The 17250-nt window shown below is 33.9% G+C and overlaps 1 protein-coding gene and 1 pseudogene across 1 annotated transcript; both read left to right on the top strand.

Annotated features, from left to right (window-relative positions):
- Positions 1–440: 440 nt before the first annotated feature.
- On the top strand, positions 441–1873 carry LOC106336619 (F-box/FBD/LRR-repeat protein At3g52680-like). Its single transcript, XM_013775510.1, has 3 exons — positions 441–1280; positions 1362–1499; positions 1592–1873. The coding sequence occupies exons 1-3, from the start codon at positions 441–443 to the stop codon at positions 1871–1873; spliced, it is 1260 nt and encodes a 419-aa protein (XP_013630964.1).
- Positions 1874–11259: 9386 nt separating this feature from the next.
- Positions 11260–12626, top strand: LOC106336620 (annotated as a pseudogene).
- Positions 12627–17250: the final 4624 nt, after the last annotated feature.

Below are 17250 nucleotides of genomic sequence, written 5' to 3'. Positions count from 1 at the left end.
AAATAAATACAAAGCAAAAATAAATAATTTTCTTCAAATCTTTTCATCCCTTTTAAGTTTTTTTTTAATGGTATCAGAGCCATGAATGATTTTTCCGATTTTTTCTCTCTTAGATGCCGATGGTTCGTCTTAAATATGTTATATGTCCAGAGACCACCAACTGAAAAAAAAAATCTGCAATTGACAACATGAAATCTTAATATTTGGAGTCTTTTACTTGTTTAGATTTGATTTGTGCAAGCCAATTTTTGGGTAAAAATATCTTCAAATAGCAGTGCATTAATCTGAAGGATTTTACTAGCAACAACCATTGAAAAAGGTATATTTCTTTGTTTAAAGAGTTTTGAATTTTGATACCAACTGAAACGCTTAAATCAATATATTTTTCTCTTTGATTTTTTTTTTTTTTTGTAGTAAAAAGTTTTCCAAAGAGAAGTGTCATGGCTGAAGAGATGAATATGGGTCAGCTGGATGAAAATTTGATTCTGAAAATCCTTTCTTTAGTTCCAATAAAAAGTGTCGTGTCAACGAGTGTCTTATCTAAAGAATGGCAGTCTCGTTGGAAGTCGGTGCCAAAACTGAAGTTTAATTCTGAGGACTACCAGAGTGAACACCAAACATTTTCAGAGACTGTGTACAAGTCTCTCCTTTCATATGAACCTGAGGTTCTAGATAGTTTTCATCTCAGCTTTGGATCAGATAAAGCTGATGCAGTAGATGTTGTACATTGGATTAAAACAGCGTTTGCTCTACATTTGCGTACATTGGTACTCGAATTTCTCATCTATCCATACGAGGTCGACGAGTTCATATTTACGAGTAGCTTGTGTACTTGTGATACACTAGAGACTTTGAAACTCGGGAGTCTGATTCTTGTAGATATCCCTGCACGGGGTTCGATGAAGTCTCTTAAAACGCTGCATCTTATTCATGCGTTCTACACAAACGATGAATCTATATGTAACCTTTTATCTGGCTGTCCTAGACTTGAAGAACTCGTTGTGGAACGATCTTGCGAATATAGTGTGAAATTTTTCACTATCAAAGTCCCTTCTTTGCAGAGATTAAGGATTTATGATGACAATGATGAGGACGAGTTCGTTGGATATGTGATAGATACTCCTTCTTTGAAATACTTAGAGATTGGATACTTAGGATGTCCACAGTTTTCTCTGAATGCACCGGGGCTGCTGGCGGCATATATTGCTAGAGTTTCTAATGTAATCAGTGAATCTCTCGTTTCAGTCAGACGTCTTGTCTTGAATGTATCAACTTCGATGGTAACTTTTTTATATTCCATTTTAATTTTTTTTTGGTTATCTAATTATTCGTATATGTTATTAATTTCGTCTCATGGATAGACTATATATCCTCCTACTGGATGTATCTTCTATCAACTGGTATATCTACAGATATATACGCATGAACCAGGCTGGTATGATCTACTTACGTGGATGCTCGAACATTCACCGAAACTACAAGTCCTGAAGCTCGTTGGTGTAAGAAATTTTATTGTTTTATTATTCAGCTATCTATTTTTGATGGTCTAATACTGATATACATTGACTACTCTTTTTCACGTTGGTTACAGAAATACAGGATTAATCCTGACTATCATGTTCTCGGCTGGGAATGGAATAAGCCAAAGTCTGTCCCTGAATGTTTGTTGTCACATCTAGAGACATTTGTGTGGAGAAGATACGATTGGAAAGGAGAAAAGGAAGAAGAAGTGGCTACATATCTTCTAAAGAATGCAAGAGGGTTGAAGAATGCGACTTTCTCTACAGGTCCCATTGAACCGGGCCAGCTTGACAAGTTGAAACAGAGACGTAGGACGCGCAAAAAAATTGGATGGTGTGCTCAAGGCTTCTAATACATGCCACCTTGTGTTCAAGTTTGAATGATTTTTATTATGTATTGGACTCTGCTATACTTACAATACTAGGATAAGACCTGCGCTTTGCGCATGGTGAACTTATATAATAAAAATTAAAAATATATAGTATTAACAAATTAAATATGTATATGTATTTGAATTTTTTTAATATGCATACATATATGTTTTCTTTATATAATCATCTATATTTTGGGTTGAGCATTTGTAATTTTAATTGTAGACCGAAATCTATTTTGAATTTATGAAGAGCCTGATTGATTTGAGCTTAAAATTTTTATCACCCTGTTTATACCTATAGAAACCATAATGTGATCATCAAGTGATTTTTTATTACAAAAACAGGTTCTACAATTTTTTTAACACTTTACTTTAACATCTTTGTGAACCATTTTAATGGTTTTAGAACCAGCAGCTTAGTATTGTTTCTAAAATCGTATTACTGTGACCTTAGTCTTCCACATAGTTTTGAAGGGTTTCAACTGGGCGACTAAATTGATGCAGCCCATTTTCTTGCTTTAAGTCGTTAGCTGAATAAATATATTATTTAATTTGAATATTTATTAAATAAAAATCCATATTAATGTAATTTTAGGATCATTTGTATCTTGTTATAACAAAACAAATTAGGTCATTGATCACAAAATTTTCAAAGTAGTATTTTAAAATTTCTAATAATTTATAGTCATTTTAAAAATTCAAAATATAACATATACGGAAAAAATCTAATTTCTTTTTATTATATGGTTAATGTGATTGTTTAATTTCTTTTAATAATATAACATTAGACAAAAATTAAGAAGGATACAAAAATTGTTATCAAATTTTTATTATTCATAATCATTAATGGTCATATATACGTTAATCATATTAGGTAATTTCGTAGTTTTTATTTAATGAAACTGCGAGAATATTCTTTTATACACTATTTGTCAATTTGATAGTTAGTTTAATAAAAAGTATACTATAAATTAAGATAGACCAACCTATTTTTCTAAGAATTCTGAATTTCATTCTCATTGCGACACGTGGCTACAAAACAATGTTGTAATGTTTCTTAATTAATATATAAGGGATAGAGAGTGAACAAAATATGGGGCTTCTAGACTTTTTAAAACAGCTTTCTCAATTTTATTCCTTTTGATTTTGCTATGATGATGCATTCTTATATATTTTCTTTCCATTTTTTTTGAAATAAATTAAATATTTATGTTTTATGATTAATCACAAACAACAAATCACATTAACTTCTTGCAAAATAATTGAAAACATTATCTAATCTGAAATAAAACGTTTTTTCTAAACATCAATTAAAATGAAACGGAGAGTATATTATATTGACGATTGACAACATTATCAAAATATCTCTACAATATCGTTAGATAAATCAGTTTCATATGTGTCGCGCTCACGTAAATTATTACGATGATTAATTACAAAGATACTCTTAATGGATTAAAAAATATTGTATCTAAATACCATCACTACAAAAAATTATTTCGTAAATCTTAAATCTACATTCCTTTTATTTTTTTCAAAATAACAAATAAATAAAAAAGAATCATTTATAAAAAAAATTAATTTTTAATATATATATATATATATTTGATTTAATAAAAAGGAAAATTCACAAAAAAAATCTTGATATTAAGAAAAAAATTAAGATATATTAAAAATAATTTTAACCAACATTAAATATATATATATATATATATATATATATATTTCAAAGTAATAAAAATATTTTGTTTATATCTATATTTTTCTTAAATGAAACGAGAATATATTTATATATAAGTGATTTCATAAAAAAAATATTAAAACAAAAATAGTCTTGATATTAAGAAAATAAATATCTTCCCTTTTAAACATATTTTTAAGCATCATAAAATATATTTTCAAAGTAATAAAAATATTTTCTATATATCTATATACTTTCTTACAAGATTACATAAAATAAGGGAAATTGCCAAAAAATACTATTTTCAAAGTACCAATTTTCATGTTTACACTAACCACTTTTACCTTCATCATTAAAAAGGGTAAAAGACATTTATAACATTTTAATTAACTTTGACAAAAAAAACATAAGGTTAACTAATCTAAACTAAAAAAATCAATTCTAAACCCTAAATCATCAACTATAAACCCTAAACCATGAAACATCAACTCTAAACCCTAAACCCTAAACCTTCAAATCTAAACCCTAAAACATCAACTCTAAACCCTAAACGTAAACCCTAAACCCTAAATCTACACTTAAAACATCAACTATAAATCCTAAATCATCAACCCTAAACCCTAAACCATGAAACATCAACTCTAAACCCTAAACCCCAAAACATCAACTCTAAACCCTACACCCTAAACCTTCAAATCTAAACCCTAAAACATCAACTCTAAACCCTAAACGTAAACCCTAAACCCTATATTTTTCTGAAATTCGAACCCTACCCCCTAAAACCCTAAATCTTCAAATCTAAACCCTAAAACATCAACTCTAAACCCTAAACGTAAACCCTAAACCCTATATTTTTCTGAAATTCGAACCCTACCCCCTAAAACCCTAAATCTTCAAATCTAAACCCTAAAACATCAACTCTAAACCCTAAACGTAAACCCTAAACCCTATATTTTTCTGAAATTCGAACCCTACCCCCTAAAACCCTAAATCTTCAAATCTAAACCCTAAAACATCAACTCTAAACCCTAAACGTAAACCCTAAACCCTATATTTTTCTGAAATTCGAACCCTACCCCCTAAAACCCTAAATCTTCAAATCTAAACCCTAAAACATCAACTCTAGGGTTTTAGGGTTTAGGATTTAGGATTTAGGGTTTAGGGTTTTAGGGTTTAGGATTTAGGGTTTACGTTTAGGGTTTAGAGTTGATGTTTTAGGGTTTAGATTTGAAGGTTTAGGGTTTAGGGTTAATTTTTTAGGGTTTAGGGTTTAGAGTTTACTTTTTAGGGTTTAGGGTTTAGTGTTTATAGTTTAGTGTTTAGCGTTGATGGTTTAGAGTTGAAGTTTAGGGTTTCGGGTTTAGAGTTGATGTTTTAGGGTTTAGATTTGAAGGTTTAGGTTTTAGGATTTAGAGTTGATGTTTCGGGGTTTAGGATTTAGAGTTGATGTTTCAGGGTTTAGGGTTCGTATTTCAAAAAAAAAAAGGTTTAGGATTGATAGTTTAGGGTTTAGGGTTCTATTTAAAAAAAAAAGGGTTTAGGATTGATGATTTAGGGTTTAGAGTTGTGTTTTAGGTTTTAGGGTTGTGTTTCGAAATAGTATCATTCGAAAAAAATTTAAAAAATCATTTTTTATTTTTTTTAGATTTTTATTTATTTAAATATTTATTTATTATATATATAAAGAACAAGGGCATTAGAGTCTTTTGCCACTTAATGAAGAAAGTATTTTTGAAAATGTCTATTTAGTGGTGGTAAAAATGAAAAATGGTTGCATGAAAGTGGTAAACATGTAATTTCTCCATAAAATAATCAAATAAGAGAGAATTAAAATATTTTAATTGACTAAAAATGAATTATAAATAGTAATATGGAGATGTTTTATTTATTTTTTGCATACTTTTTAGTTGACTATAATATATTATAATTTGAACAAAATAAAAGAGTATCTACAAAATTTAATTAACGTATATAATATGATTTGTAAAAACAATCACAAAAATAAAATTTGGTATTTATTTATTTTTAATATTAAAAAAGGAAACTATAACACTTTTTTACTATTAGCATATTTTTATCTAATAATTATATAAATATTTTAAAGTAGCATGACTCTAGAATATAGATACTTTTAGTGAACTAAAATATTATAAAATATTAAATTTACTTTTAGCGTAATATTAGTTTGATTTACTTTGCTTTATGTTTGTAGAACCTAATATACCCTAGTAAAATTACCCTAACAAATCGGAATTCTCATGTTTTAGCTTACTTTAAATTAATTTTCACTTTACATTTTCATGAATCTAATGTATAAAATTACTTAGAATTTATGAAGTATTTTCATTATTGTAAATACCGATATGTGCTCATGAGATTTCAAAATTTTACCAGTAATGTTCATTTATGAAATGTTATATTGATCACATATTTATTTTTTTTTCTAATAATTTCTTTAAAAAATCAGCATATATCAAATTATTAAATATTACAAAATATACTTGTACATAAATGAAGAACTAAACTAATACGATAAATAAAACTAATACGATAAATAAAAATAATTCGATTTGTCTTATTAAAATAAAAAAAATAATTATACTTTAATTTAAAATTGCAAGAATATTTATATATAACTAAACATACTCATAAAATTAGTAACTAAATTAATCCAGTTTCTTATATCCAAAATCAAAGATCTAACTAAAATATTAATATACTATTTTATAATAATATTTTATTTATTTTTCTATATATAAATTATGAGATGACTTGAAACATATTAATTAGCAAAAGTAAAATATCAATTTAGTTTTTATGTGTATATATATATATATGCATAAGACTTCAGATTATTATCTTTATAATCATTTATTTTAATTTGAATCAAACATTTTAGATCTTTTCTGTTTCGTTCTTAAAACAATATGTATTAAGTTATACATAATGTTGATAAAATATGTTTACATATCTAATATAACAATCAACCTAAATGCAAATAACAAAATTAATCAAAAATTTAATTTATTTTAACCTTTAATTTGGAGAAGTAGATAGACTTGGGCATTTGGATCTTGGGGTCTGGTTTGGTTAGTTCATATCGGGTCCGGTTCTTTCGAGTCCTAGACAGTTATACCTAACTAGTCCGAGTAGGTAGTTAATAAATTTCAGTTCGGTTTGATCCCTTTCATGTTCGGGTCGGTTCGGTTCGAATCCATAAGTAAAATACATGTAGTCTATGTTTTCCCAATTGACACTCTTCAACTTGCATCCATTTAAGCGGAATCTTAGAGAAAAGCTAACGAAAAGGAGGAAGAGGACAAGGATCATGAGGACCCTCCTACTTCAGAGGTTCAGACAGTGCCCCCTTGGAAATTTCGAATCTGTACCTGCCAAATTGATACTTCAATGATTGATAATAGCAATGTCAGTGGCCTAGGGTGGAGTTTTAAAGATCAAATTAGTTCGAATCTTTCAAATTATGGACGTGCAACAGAAGCCTCTCAGCCTTACATGTTGAGATGGAAGGTTTATTATGGGCAACTTCATGCATGAGAGACAGGAGGATAACCTCGATCGGGTTCCAGACAAACTTATTAGATCTATTGAATATGACTACGAACCCGATGGATTGGCCAGCATTCGCGTCGAAAATTGAATTGTTACATAGACTACATGAGGACTTCGAGAACGTGAACCTGGCTCATATTCTTCCAAGTAGGAATGGTTGGACGAATTCAAAGCAAGACCAGAAGTTGTATTTTCTTCCATATAAATCAAACATCGACATACATAAATGCTCTTCGGAAAATCGGTTCGTTTGACCAGCACGTGATCTAGTTTAAACGGGTAGCCCGACAAAAAAAAAAAAAGAATAACCTATCAATTATCTTATAATCTTTTTACTGCATCTGGATGTTTTGTGGATTAATAATCGTATGAATTTAGATCCAGTAATATAGTACTGCATCGCATTATTATGAGTAAAATAAAAGTCAACCAACAATAGTAATCTGCAAATTAATAAAACAATTAATAAATGAGAAATTAGGACGTGTCCCAACGTATTATACCATATTTAACATCATACCAAAAGACACTTTTCTGGCCACAATTCATAATTTTCCTAGACACTGCTACCCTTATATGTATCAACTCGGCGTGAGATTACAAAATCTTAGATAAAAGATATGAAGTACGCAGTTTGGGATTTTGTCAGTCCTTGATGCTAAAGAGATCTTAATAGATTTAGTGAATCTTCCTCTTCTCCCATATATTCATTTATTTACTCTCTGAAATCTCATTCTCCTTTCCCCGATACAATCCTCCATCTCTCTCATTGTTATCATCGAGGTTCATTACCAAACCCCACTTTCTACAAAATCAGTAACAAAATGGAAGAAGACGATCTCTCATCTCCACCTCTCTGCATTCCAGACCGGATTTTCGCGGTGGGCCATGAACCAGTCGGCGTTAGGGTAACGCCATACCATAAACACCATCAGGGGCTCATAGTTCGGGAAGCTTGTTGAGATTGGGGAAAAGCCCTCTTTCTCCGGACGTTTTGGCCGATTCATCATCTCCAGGCAGCTAAAAGTCTCAAAGAAACACGAAGCGTGGTTCATTTTTGCAGGAAAACCTGTACGTTTTTCTCTTTGAGAGTTCGCCTATGTAACGGAGCTAAACTGTCGTAAGCTTCCAAAACAAACAAAAAAAAGGGCCAAGAAAATTATCTCGGAAAAAACATACTGGGGGGAGCTTTTTGGGACACTGAAGAAGGTCCCAGTCACTTCTGTTGTAAGAATGCTCAAGAAAAGAACCGTCAAAGATAGCTGCATTCGTGTGAAATACGCTCTATTAGCTTTACTAGATGCTGTTATTCTACCAACCACACACACACCGCGTATCTCACAAGATCACGCATAGGTCATCAAAGACATAAATGATTTCTTCGCATACCCATGGGGCAGAGTATGCTTTGACATGCTCATGAGTAGTATTAAAGAGAGGAAGGAGGTTTCACTGTCGCAAAACACCATTGCTCTGAAAGGATTTGTGCTTTCACTACAGCTTGTAATGGTCGAAGCCATCCCCGCTCTAACAGAGGTGGTCAACGATGGATCCTCATCTGGCTCAGAAGGTGACGGCGGCGAGGACGATGATCTAGTAGATGAAGATAAGAATGGGAAGAGAAGCATCAGCCCGGGTCATGCTCGCGACACCGACGCAGCAGGTAAGGTACATATTCCCATTACCTATACTTATTCACGTTCTCAGTCAAAATGTGAAATAGTACAATTTGAGCCACTGTCTCCATTGCAACCAACACTGACTTCTCGTTACTTTTTTACTTTGCGTGTTAGGTCGCAGTTCATTATATAATAGTAGAAGACAAAGAACACTTCAAAGCGTCACCTGATCTTGGCTGGTCGGACGACGAGGAGGATCCTATCGTGGATAATTTGATGAGTCTACTCGAGCAGAAATTTCCCTTCAACAAGTCAAGCTTTACCGGTGGCGTAACTAATCTAAAGGTCAATAGGATGCGCGAAAATGCAAAACAAAGGCAATTAACCGGAAAACAGTGAAGCCAAAACAGATAAAACAGACAACAACCTCAGAGGTCATAGATTGTGAATCAGTTGCATCGATGGTCAGAGACAAAGTTAGAGAAGATATTTCTCGGATTGAGAGGCAATTAAGCACACTTTCTGAATCTTTCATCACCTTCCAAACCAATGTCCTAGAAAGCATCCAAAAATTGGTTCGTAAATTGGAGGTTTCTTCTGGCCAGATACCAGTTAGCTCTTCAGCGCAGACTGGAAATGTTTCCAATGTCGCTAGAGATGGCTAACATCCAGACATCATGCGCACTTCACTACACCGTGTAGGTATTCATACTGAATCCGCCGAAAATGATATTATCAATGACACTATCCGATTCGCAAACCAAACAACATCATTGACTGTCGACGTAATTTTTTCAATAACCAGACAAATATTATGTTAACCGGATACTTCTCTTTCTTGTACACATAATATTCATCACTTTGCAGAGGCTGAACAGAGGACAAGGGATTCAGTTAGATGTACCCAGTGAAAATCAGACACCGCACGTCATTCCTGAGAAAATGGTCTCGCACGACACCATACTCACAAACCAAACAACATCATCCACAGACGATGGAAGCTACAAAATACCCTGACAAATAATATATTAACCGGCTAACTCACCGTCACTTACTTAATATACATTTCACACGCAGGGGTTGATCGGAGGACAAGTGATTCAGCCAGTGATACACACCGGAAATCAGACACGGCGCGACAGCCATGAAGAGATGATAACTGACGATCCTCCCGATGCAATCCTATTCTCAAATCAAGCAAATACATTTGCTGTCGATGTAAGTTTCTCAATACCCGGCCACACTATGATACTAGCCGATTAACACGATGAATCTTACATAAAATACTGATCTCATGCAGGTCCTAAACGGAGCACAAGAGATTCAGTCATCTATACACACTGAATATCAGACATTGCGTGGGGGCGCTCATAAATCTGGAGCTGAAGATATGGTAACTGAAAATCGCTTTATGCTTACACATTTGATACTTTTCTAAGTCTTTTGTGATATTTTCTGGTCAATAGGTTGCAAGTAACCCATCCGCATCGTTAGTCGTTGACAATCCCCCACCACAATATCCCCTTGGCCGAGAGGGAAAAGTTGCTGATCATCGGCAAAGTTCACCATATATGGTATGTACAACTTTGTTTCAAGTAGCACGGCGCCAGTTCTATTCCATTTGCCTAATTGAGTCTAATTACTTTGCAGAATCTTGACCCTGAGTTACTATTCACAAAACCAACCTTCTCCCTAGGGCTAACTCAGGAGGAACGTCCACACTGGAAAGAGACTGTCACCGAAGGGGTCAGCATGTGTGAAAATGATGTTGATCATAGTCAAAGCCCACCAGATACGGTACGTACAACTTTGTTTCACGTTGCACAGCGCCACACTGCTCCCTCTGCCTAATTTGAGTCTAATTACTTTTGTAGAATCTTGACCATGAGTTACCATTCCCAAAACCAACCTTCTCCCTAGGGCTAACTCAGGAAGAATGCCCGCACCCGAAGGAGGCTGTCACTGAAGGGGAAACTATGTGCGAAAATGCTGCTGGCAAAGAAATTTGCGAAAAGGAGGATCAGCTGGATGCCTGCCGGAAAAGTAAGAGACTTAAGGCCCTACCCAAGTCTCTGGTGGGACAGTATGAATGCGACATGCGTCTGCTCAATCGGGCCCGAGTAGCATTTGTAGATCCCGACAACACAGGCGGGAACATTGATTACGTTGCTAAGTTATCTTACCTCCTCGATAAACTGAAGTCACTATTTCAAAAAAAAAAAGTTTAGGATTGATGGTTTAGGGTTTAGGGTTCGTATTTCAAAAAAAAAATAGGGTTTAGGATTGATGGTTTAGGGTTTAGAGTTGAGTTTTAGGGATAAGATTTGAATTTCGAAATAGTATAATTTGAAAAAAAGTTAAAAAATTATTTTTTATTTCTTTAGATTTTTATTTTTTTAAATATTTACCTATTATATATATAAAGAACAAGGACATAAGAGTATTTTGTCATTTAATGAAGAATGTAATTTTAAAAATATCCTTCACCATCGTAAAAATGAAAAGTGGTATCATATTTCCCCAATAAAAAAAGCTATTGGTTAATGGTTATACCCAAGTTTGTATATCTCCTCTTCTCTGAGAAAGACTGAAACTATCACTCCAATCAAATCCAATCTCATCATCGTCTCTGTTTTGATTAAATAAAATGAACCACGTCGATCTTGAAACCTTGGTTACTTCGGTTTGCTCGGGTGGATCCGACCGGAAAATCACATGCGAGTGTCTCCGACAGCGACGACTCCGTTAATGACTCGATGGTCCGACCCGTTTCCGACTTCGCCGCGAGTCCGATCGATTTTCCACCGGAGTCTTACTCCTTATCCAAAGAAGCACAGCTCGAGTGGTTCAACGAGAACGCCTTCTTCGAGCGGAAAGAATCACAGAAAGGAAACTCTTTTCCTGCTCAGAGCACGAATACAAACTCGAGCTCTCAGATGATCTCTCTCAAATCCAAAACGTCGGTGATCAGATTACCGAAACCGCAGAAGACGTGTTTCAACGAAGTGAAGAAGCGGCGTAACTGCAGAATCGCGAGGACTCTGATGATCCCGAAACGGTTCGGGTCGCTGTTGAAATCGGATCCTTCGTTGTCGGAGCCTGGTTCTCCGAAGGTCTCTTGCATTGGGAGAGTGAGATCGAAACGAGACCGTAGCCGTCAAAATGCAGAGACAGAAATCCGTTCGAACCGATTCGCTTAAGGATAAACCGGTTATGGTTAAGAAACCCGGGTTTTTCGCGAGCGTCCGAGCTATTTTCAGAACCGGTGGCGGTTGCAAAAGCCTAACGGCGAGTGGAGTACACGCGCCGTATAAGGAAGCCATTGCTCCGTCGAGAAGGTCGAGCGATATCAGAGGGCGGCTTCCGCCGGAAGAAGATGAAAAATCTTCGCCGCCGAGGATGAGTACCGGTTCGAGGAAATATATTGACGGTGAGGAACCGGTATTACCCGGTTTAGGTGGGATGACGCGGTTTACATCGGGGAGAATACCGGATTTGTTGGTAGAAGATTGACGTGCGGCGTTTACGCTGTGGACAGGTGAGAACAGTAGGGCCCAGTTCCGTGTTTCAAGCTTACGAAAAAAACAAGGATTGTGATTAGTTGTTGGCTTTCATGGGGCCCATGAGCGTGTGTTGAATTTAAGAAGTCGCTAGCGAATAGCGATGATGACGTGGAGAGCGGTTTAACGGAGTGAGGAACACGACGTAGGGAGAACGCAGATACTTTTGATTAAATTTCGCGCGCTTCAATTACTTCTACTGTTTTGTATATCTTTACTAAATAGGAGTAATTATATCATGTCCATTGGATCGACTATCTATTTCCCCATCAAAACTATTATATAGCATCAAATTTTTAACAAACTATGACATGCATGAACTCAAAGTTGTTGATTATTTTTCTCCGAATTAAAAGTTACAAAGTTATTTTTCCATTAATCGATAGTTCATATAACTTAATTATCCATGGGCTCTGGTTTTACCCGATTTATTATTAACCAAACAATTTTAAAGCAGTTTAAGTTAATTAAACCAAATAAAACCAATTTTAAATTAAAAACCCAACCCAAAAACAATCCGACCCGATTTGTTTCTTTTTCACCTGGCTCACATTTCTTTCAACCTCTTGTTGTTAGCTCAAATTGCAAAACTAAAGCTCGAAAATTCTCCTCAAATCTGGAATATGTGATTCACGAATCACGAACTCTATCTTCTGTTCTTCATCCACCATTTTTTTCATTTTTGATTAATCATGTATTTTTTTTAGATCAGGAACGTGAAGCATATCCTCGTCTGTGCTGATGTATCTATTACAGGAGCTAATTCCATTTATAGATTGGATTGGCTTAGATTCGAAGGGAAAAAAACTGAGTTATTGTGCAGTTAAATTATTATTCTTGTTTTTTTCTGTTTCGGCTAAAGAAGAAGGAAACAAAATCGAGCCGGGTGAAGAAGAAAGAAACCGGGTTGTTTATGGGTCTGGTTTTTATTTAGAATTGTATTTATTTGGTTTAATTAATTTTAACCGGTTAAAAATTGTTTGGTTAATAATATATTGGTTCAAACCTTGGTCTATGGATAATTAAGTTTTGAACTATCGATTAATGGAGAAATAAGTTCGTAATTTTCAATTTGGTGAAATATAAGTTTACAACTTTCAATTCAGGGAGATCTAACATTAGGTCATAGTTTGGTGAGGATCTGATGCTATATGAAAGTTCTGATGTGGAAATAGATCGTCGACCCGTGCCCACATCCTTTTGAATTAGTTTTGCGGTTAGCTTTGCGTTTTTTTTTCCTTGTTTAGTTGTACATAGGTATATTGTTATTTATTTGTATATGTATACTTTTAATGGAATGATTGATGTAAAAATACAAAATCTTCATTTGAGGATCATAGTTTATTTTTTTCTTTGCCCTTGAAAAAAATATGAAAATAATAAAAGTAAAAGAATGACATGATAATATTTTTTAAAAAAAATTGAGAGAGTTGTGGGAGCATTTACTTTTATATCAAGGGTGTATACGTTTTACAACTTTAGATTTAGTTACACAATCAAAATTTATACAAAAAAATAATGAGATCATTGTATGGGTTTTTATCAATATTTATTTATTGAGTAACGGTCAATAAATGAGGAACTCTTATTTATAATAAACTCAATTTAAATAGTGTGTTTAAAAAAAAATTGAAACAATGAAAAGGAATAGTGTGAAGCCATGACAATTTTTAAAAACTTTTGATTTGTTCAAGTCCTGGCAAAGTAGCTTATTAGTTTTTTTGTTTTCAAAAGACAGGTCTTCTGTAATAACCAAGATTTGACCAAAATCTCAGAATAAAATTTTGGAAGACTTCCGTCTAAGTTGTCTACCGGAAGACATACATGGAAGTCGTCCAGATAAAATTAAATATTTTAAGTTTTATTTTTCAATTGCAAAAGTAACCTAAAACGACTTACTTGGAAGTCGTCTTGTGAAAATTAAATATTTAAGTCGTCTAGGAAAAGTTAAATTTCTGACACAATCTGGTCAAATGCAAAATTAACATGTTTATCCTAGACGATTTACTGGAGAATCTTTTCTGGTATTTTCGAAAAAAATTTGAAAGCAAAAAAAAGGAAGACTTCCAGAGAAGCATTTTATAAAAGACACATAAATTCAATTGCAAAACTAACCTATGCATTGACCAAAAGACTTCTGTGTAAGTCTTCTCTCTTCGTGACGGACAGATCTGGAAAAAAAATGATTTCATAGCTTCAACCAGTGAGATAACTTGTTTACCTTCTCTAACCACACAAAACATCACCACCAAAGCGGCCCACATTAATGACCAAGAGTCATGAGCTTGAATGGCTCTATGAACCTTAAAATATTTAGAATCATAGTCTTCGGGTTATTGGATGAATATAGAAAGAAAGTGAAAGTGTTGTTTTTTTTAGTTCATAAGAAATGAGATAGAAGAAGTCAAAATCGAATTTTAGGTGCATTAAGAGATTCAAATTGGTTGTTCAATGTGTTTGGTGCATTGATGGCAATAACAATATTGTAAATAATTGATGAAGATGAGGATGATAGAGTAAAATACTCATTTTAGAAAAAGTAATGATATCTTTGTGAATAATCCGAACTTTTGGAATGAATAAAACAAGTTAAATTTTTTTAAAAAAGTCATTGGTTAGTTTTGTGTTTGACTTTAAGTTATGAGTCATATTTGCAAAAAGCCCATACACTTTTGCCAAAATCATGATCGCTCCCTTTCCCTGCTGCTTAACCAATTTATTTATTTTACATAAATATTACAAAGTGAGTAGGTAATTTTAGAAAATTATTTATTGCACAATTAGATATATGTGCCATATAGATATAGTGAATACATTTTAGTAGAAAAAAAATGAAATTTTATAGTGTTTTTGTGGACAAGCTTTACTCATTGTTGAATTATTAAATTTGTAATCATCTAATGTATGTAAAGTTCTTTTTTTATATCTATGTTTGTATATGATCTTATTTAAATATACTGAATATGTAACATTTCATGACTAAACTTCTAAAATGTACATCACATAATGAACCTAATATCTCCATGAGCTTTTCTGAGACTTCGATAATTATTAGATTTATTTTTCTTCCGTTAGAAACAAATTTATCAAGTTCGAGGATGAAGTTGCCATTCAGTTACCTTACATAAATCGGTTATTACGTCACTAGATTGCCCTATCAATCACAATTATTAATAATCATAATTATGAGAACTTGTAATAAAGATTAAAGAGGTATTGCAACATATGTAAGTAGTACAGTATGTGTTAGTTTTAAAACTAATCAGTAATCATCACAGCAGAATACGGTTAAGCAAAAAGGTAATTAGCAATCACATTTTATATTTACACAAACAAAAATATTTACAGGTACACCCCAAAGAAAATGAAGAAAAAGTTACAAAAATAGGGAAAATAGTTGACCATGGGAAGACCTGAAAGGTTTTTCCCCAGATTCATCGACAGATTTGAGAGAAAAATCCCTCAAAATTAATTACTAAAAGTCAAATCAAATAAATTCAAATCACAAAAACCCCCCAACTGAATAATTTACACAATAACTCCTTCAAAAAAAAAGAACAAAAACCTTCAAATAATTGCCGCCATCTTGGATTTTGAAAGAGATCTCATTCAGATATTACGAAAACTGGACTGAGTTCGGGTCGAATCCTCTTGGGTCAGGATGGATATTGTTCTCATGTAAACGAACCATAAAATTTCTGGATATCCGGTTCGGTTTGGATACTTTTAAGAAAAACTAGAGCTTGACCCGCACACCCGTGCGGATGTTTCTTTTAGAATATATATAAACATTTTAAAACATAATAATTTAATTGTTGTTGTGAACAAGAGATGAAATCGTTTCTATTGTTCTTATTAATCTCTGAATCAAAGTGTTCCCTTATATAGGGGATACAAGGGATAGATAAAAGGAAAGTATCCAAATCATAATCCTAGAGTAAAAAGGAAAACATCTTAAAGATAATCATGAAAGATAAATGGAAACATGATCTAGACATGGTGGTGGCCGACTCTCTCTCCCCTTTGGGCCGGCCGACTCCTCTCTCTCTATGGGCCACGGTCTTGGCCTTTGGCTTCTAGCAATCCACTTTGTTCATAACACTCCCCCTTGGATGCTGGAACCATATGGGCTCGTATCATGCACGATGTTGCCTCGTTAAAACCTCTCTAGGAAAACCAAAAACCCAAGGTGGGAAAAAATGGAAACCGTAGACAGGAAAAAGAGTACAACGCATGATACTCCCCCTGATGAAAACATCACTGCAGGTCCTTCAGGCGGCGCATCCCTATCTGATGAACNNNNTGAGATCTAGCCTGGTGTGGGTCAGATAAGTACCCAGCATCTGCATATCCAACCATGTTTTCTCCTGGCCGATTGGTATAGAATAAGCCAAGGTCTTTTGTTCCTTGCAGATATCTGAACAGATGTTTCACACCATTCCAATGCCTTAAAATTGGACATGATCCAAATCTGGATAGTAAGCTCACGGCAAAGCTTATGTCCGGTCTAGTATGACTGGCTAAGTACATTAAGGCCCCAACGGCACTTAAGTAAGGCACGTCCGGTCCGAGTGCTTCCTCGTCCGGTTTCTTTGGTCCGAATGGATCCTTCTCAAGGTCTAAGGACCTTACAACCATAGGACACGGTAAGGGGTGTGCTTTGTCCATATTGAATTGCTTGAGTATCTTTTCTGTATAAGTTTCTTGATGCACAAGGATGCCATTTGCTTTATACTCAAACTGTAATCCCAAACAGAACTTAGTTTTCCCTAAGTCTTTCATTTCGAATTCTTTCTTTAGACATTCAACGGTTTGGGAAATCTCTCCAGAGGTTCCTATTATGTTCAGGTCGTCCACATAGACATACATTATAACATAGCCCTTGCTGTCGAATTTCTTTATGAATATACATGGACTTATTGGATC

This window comes from Brassica oleracea, chromosome C4 (genome assembly GCF_000695525.1).
Source record: "Brassica oleracea var. oleracea cultivar TO1000 chromosome C4, BOL, whole genome shotgun sequence".
Classification (NCBI taxonomy): domain Eukaryota; kingdom Viridiplantae; phylum Streptophyta; class Magnoliopsida; order Brassicales; family Brassicaceae; genus Brassica; species Brassica oleracea.
The sequence above is the reverse complement of the archived record's forward strand: the minus strand, read 5'-3'. Positions and strand labels throughout refer to the sequence as shown.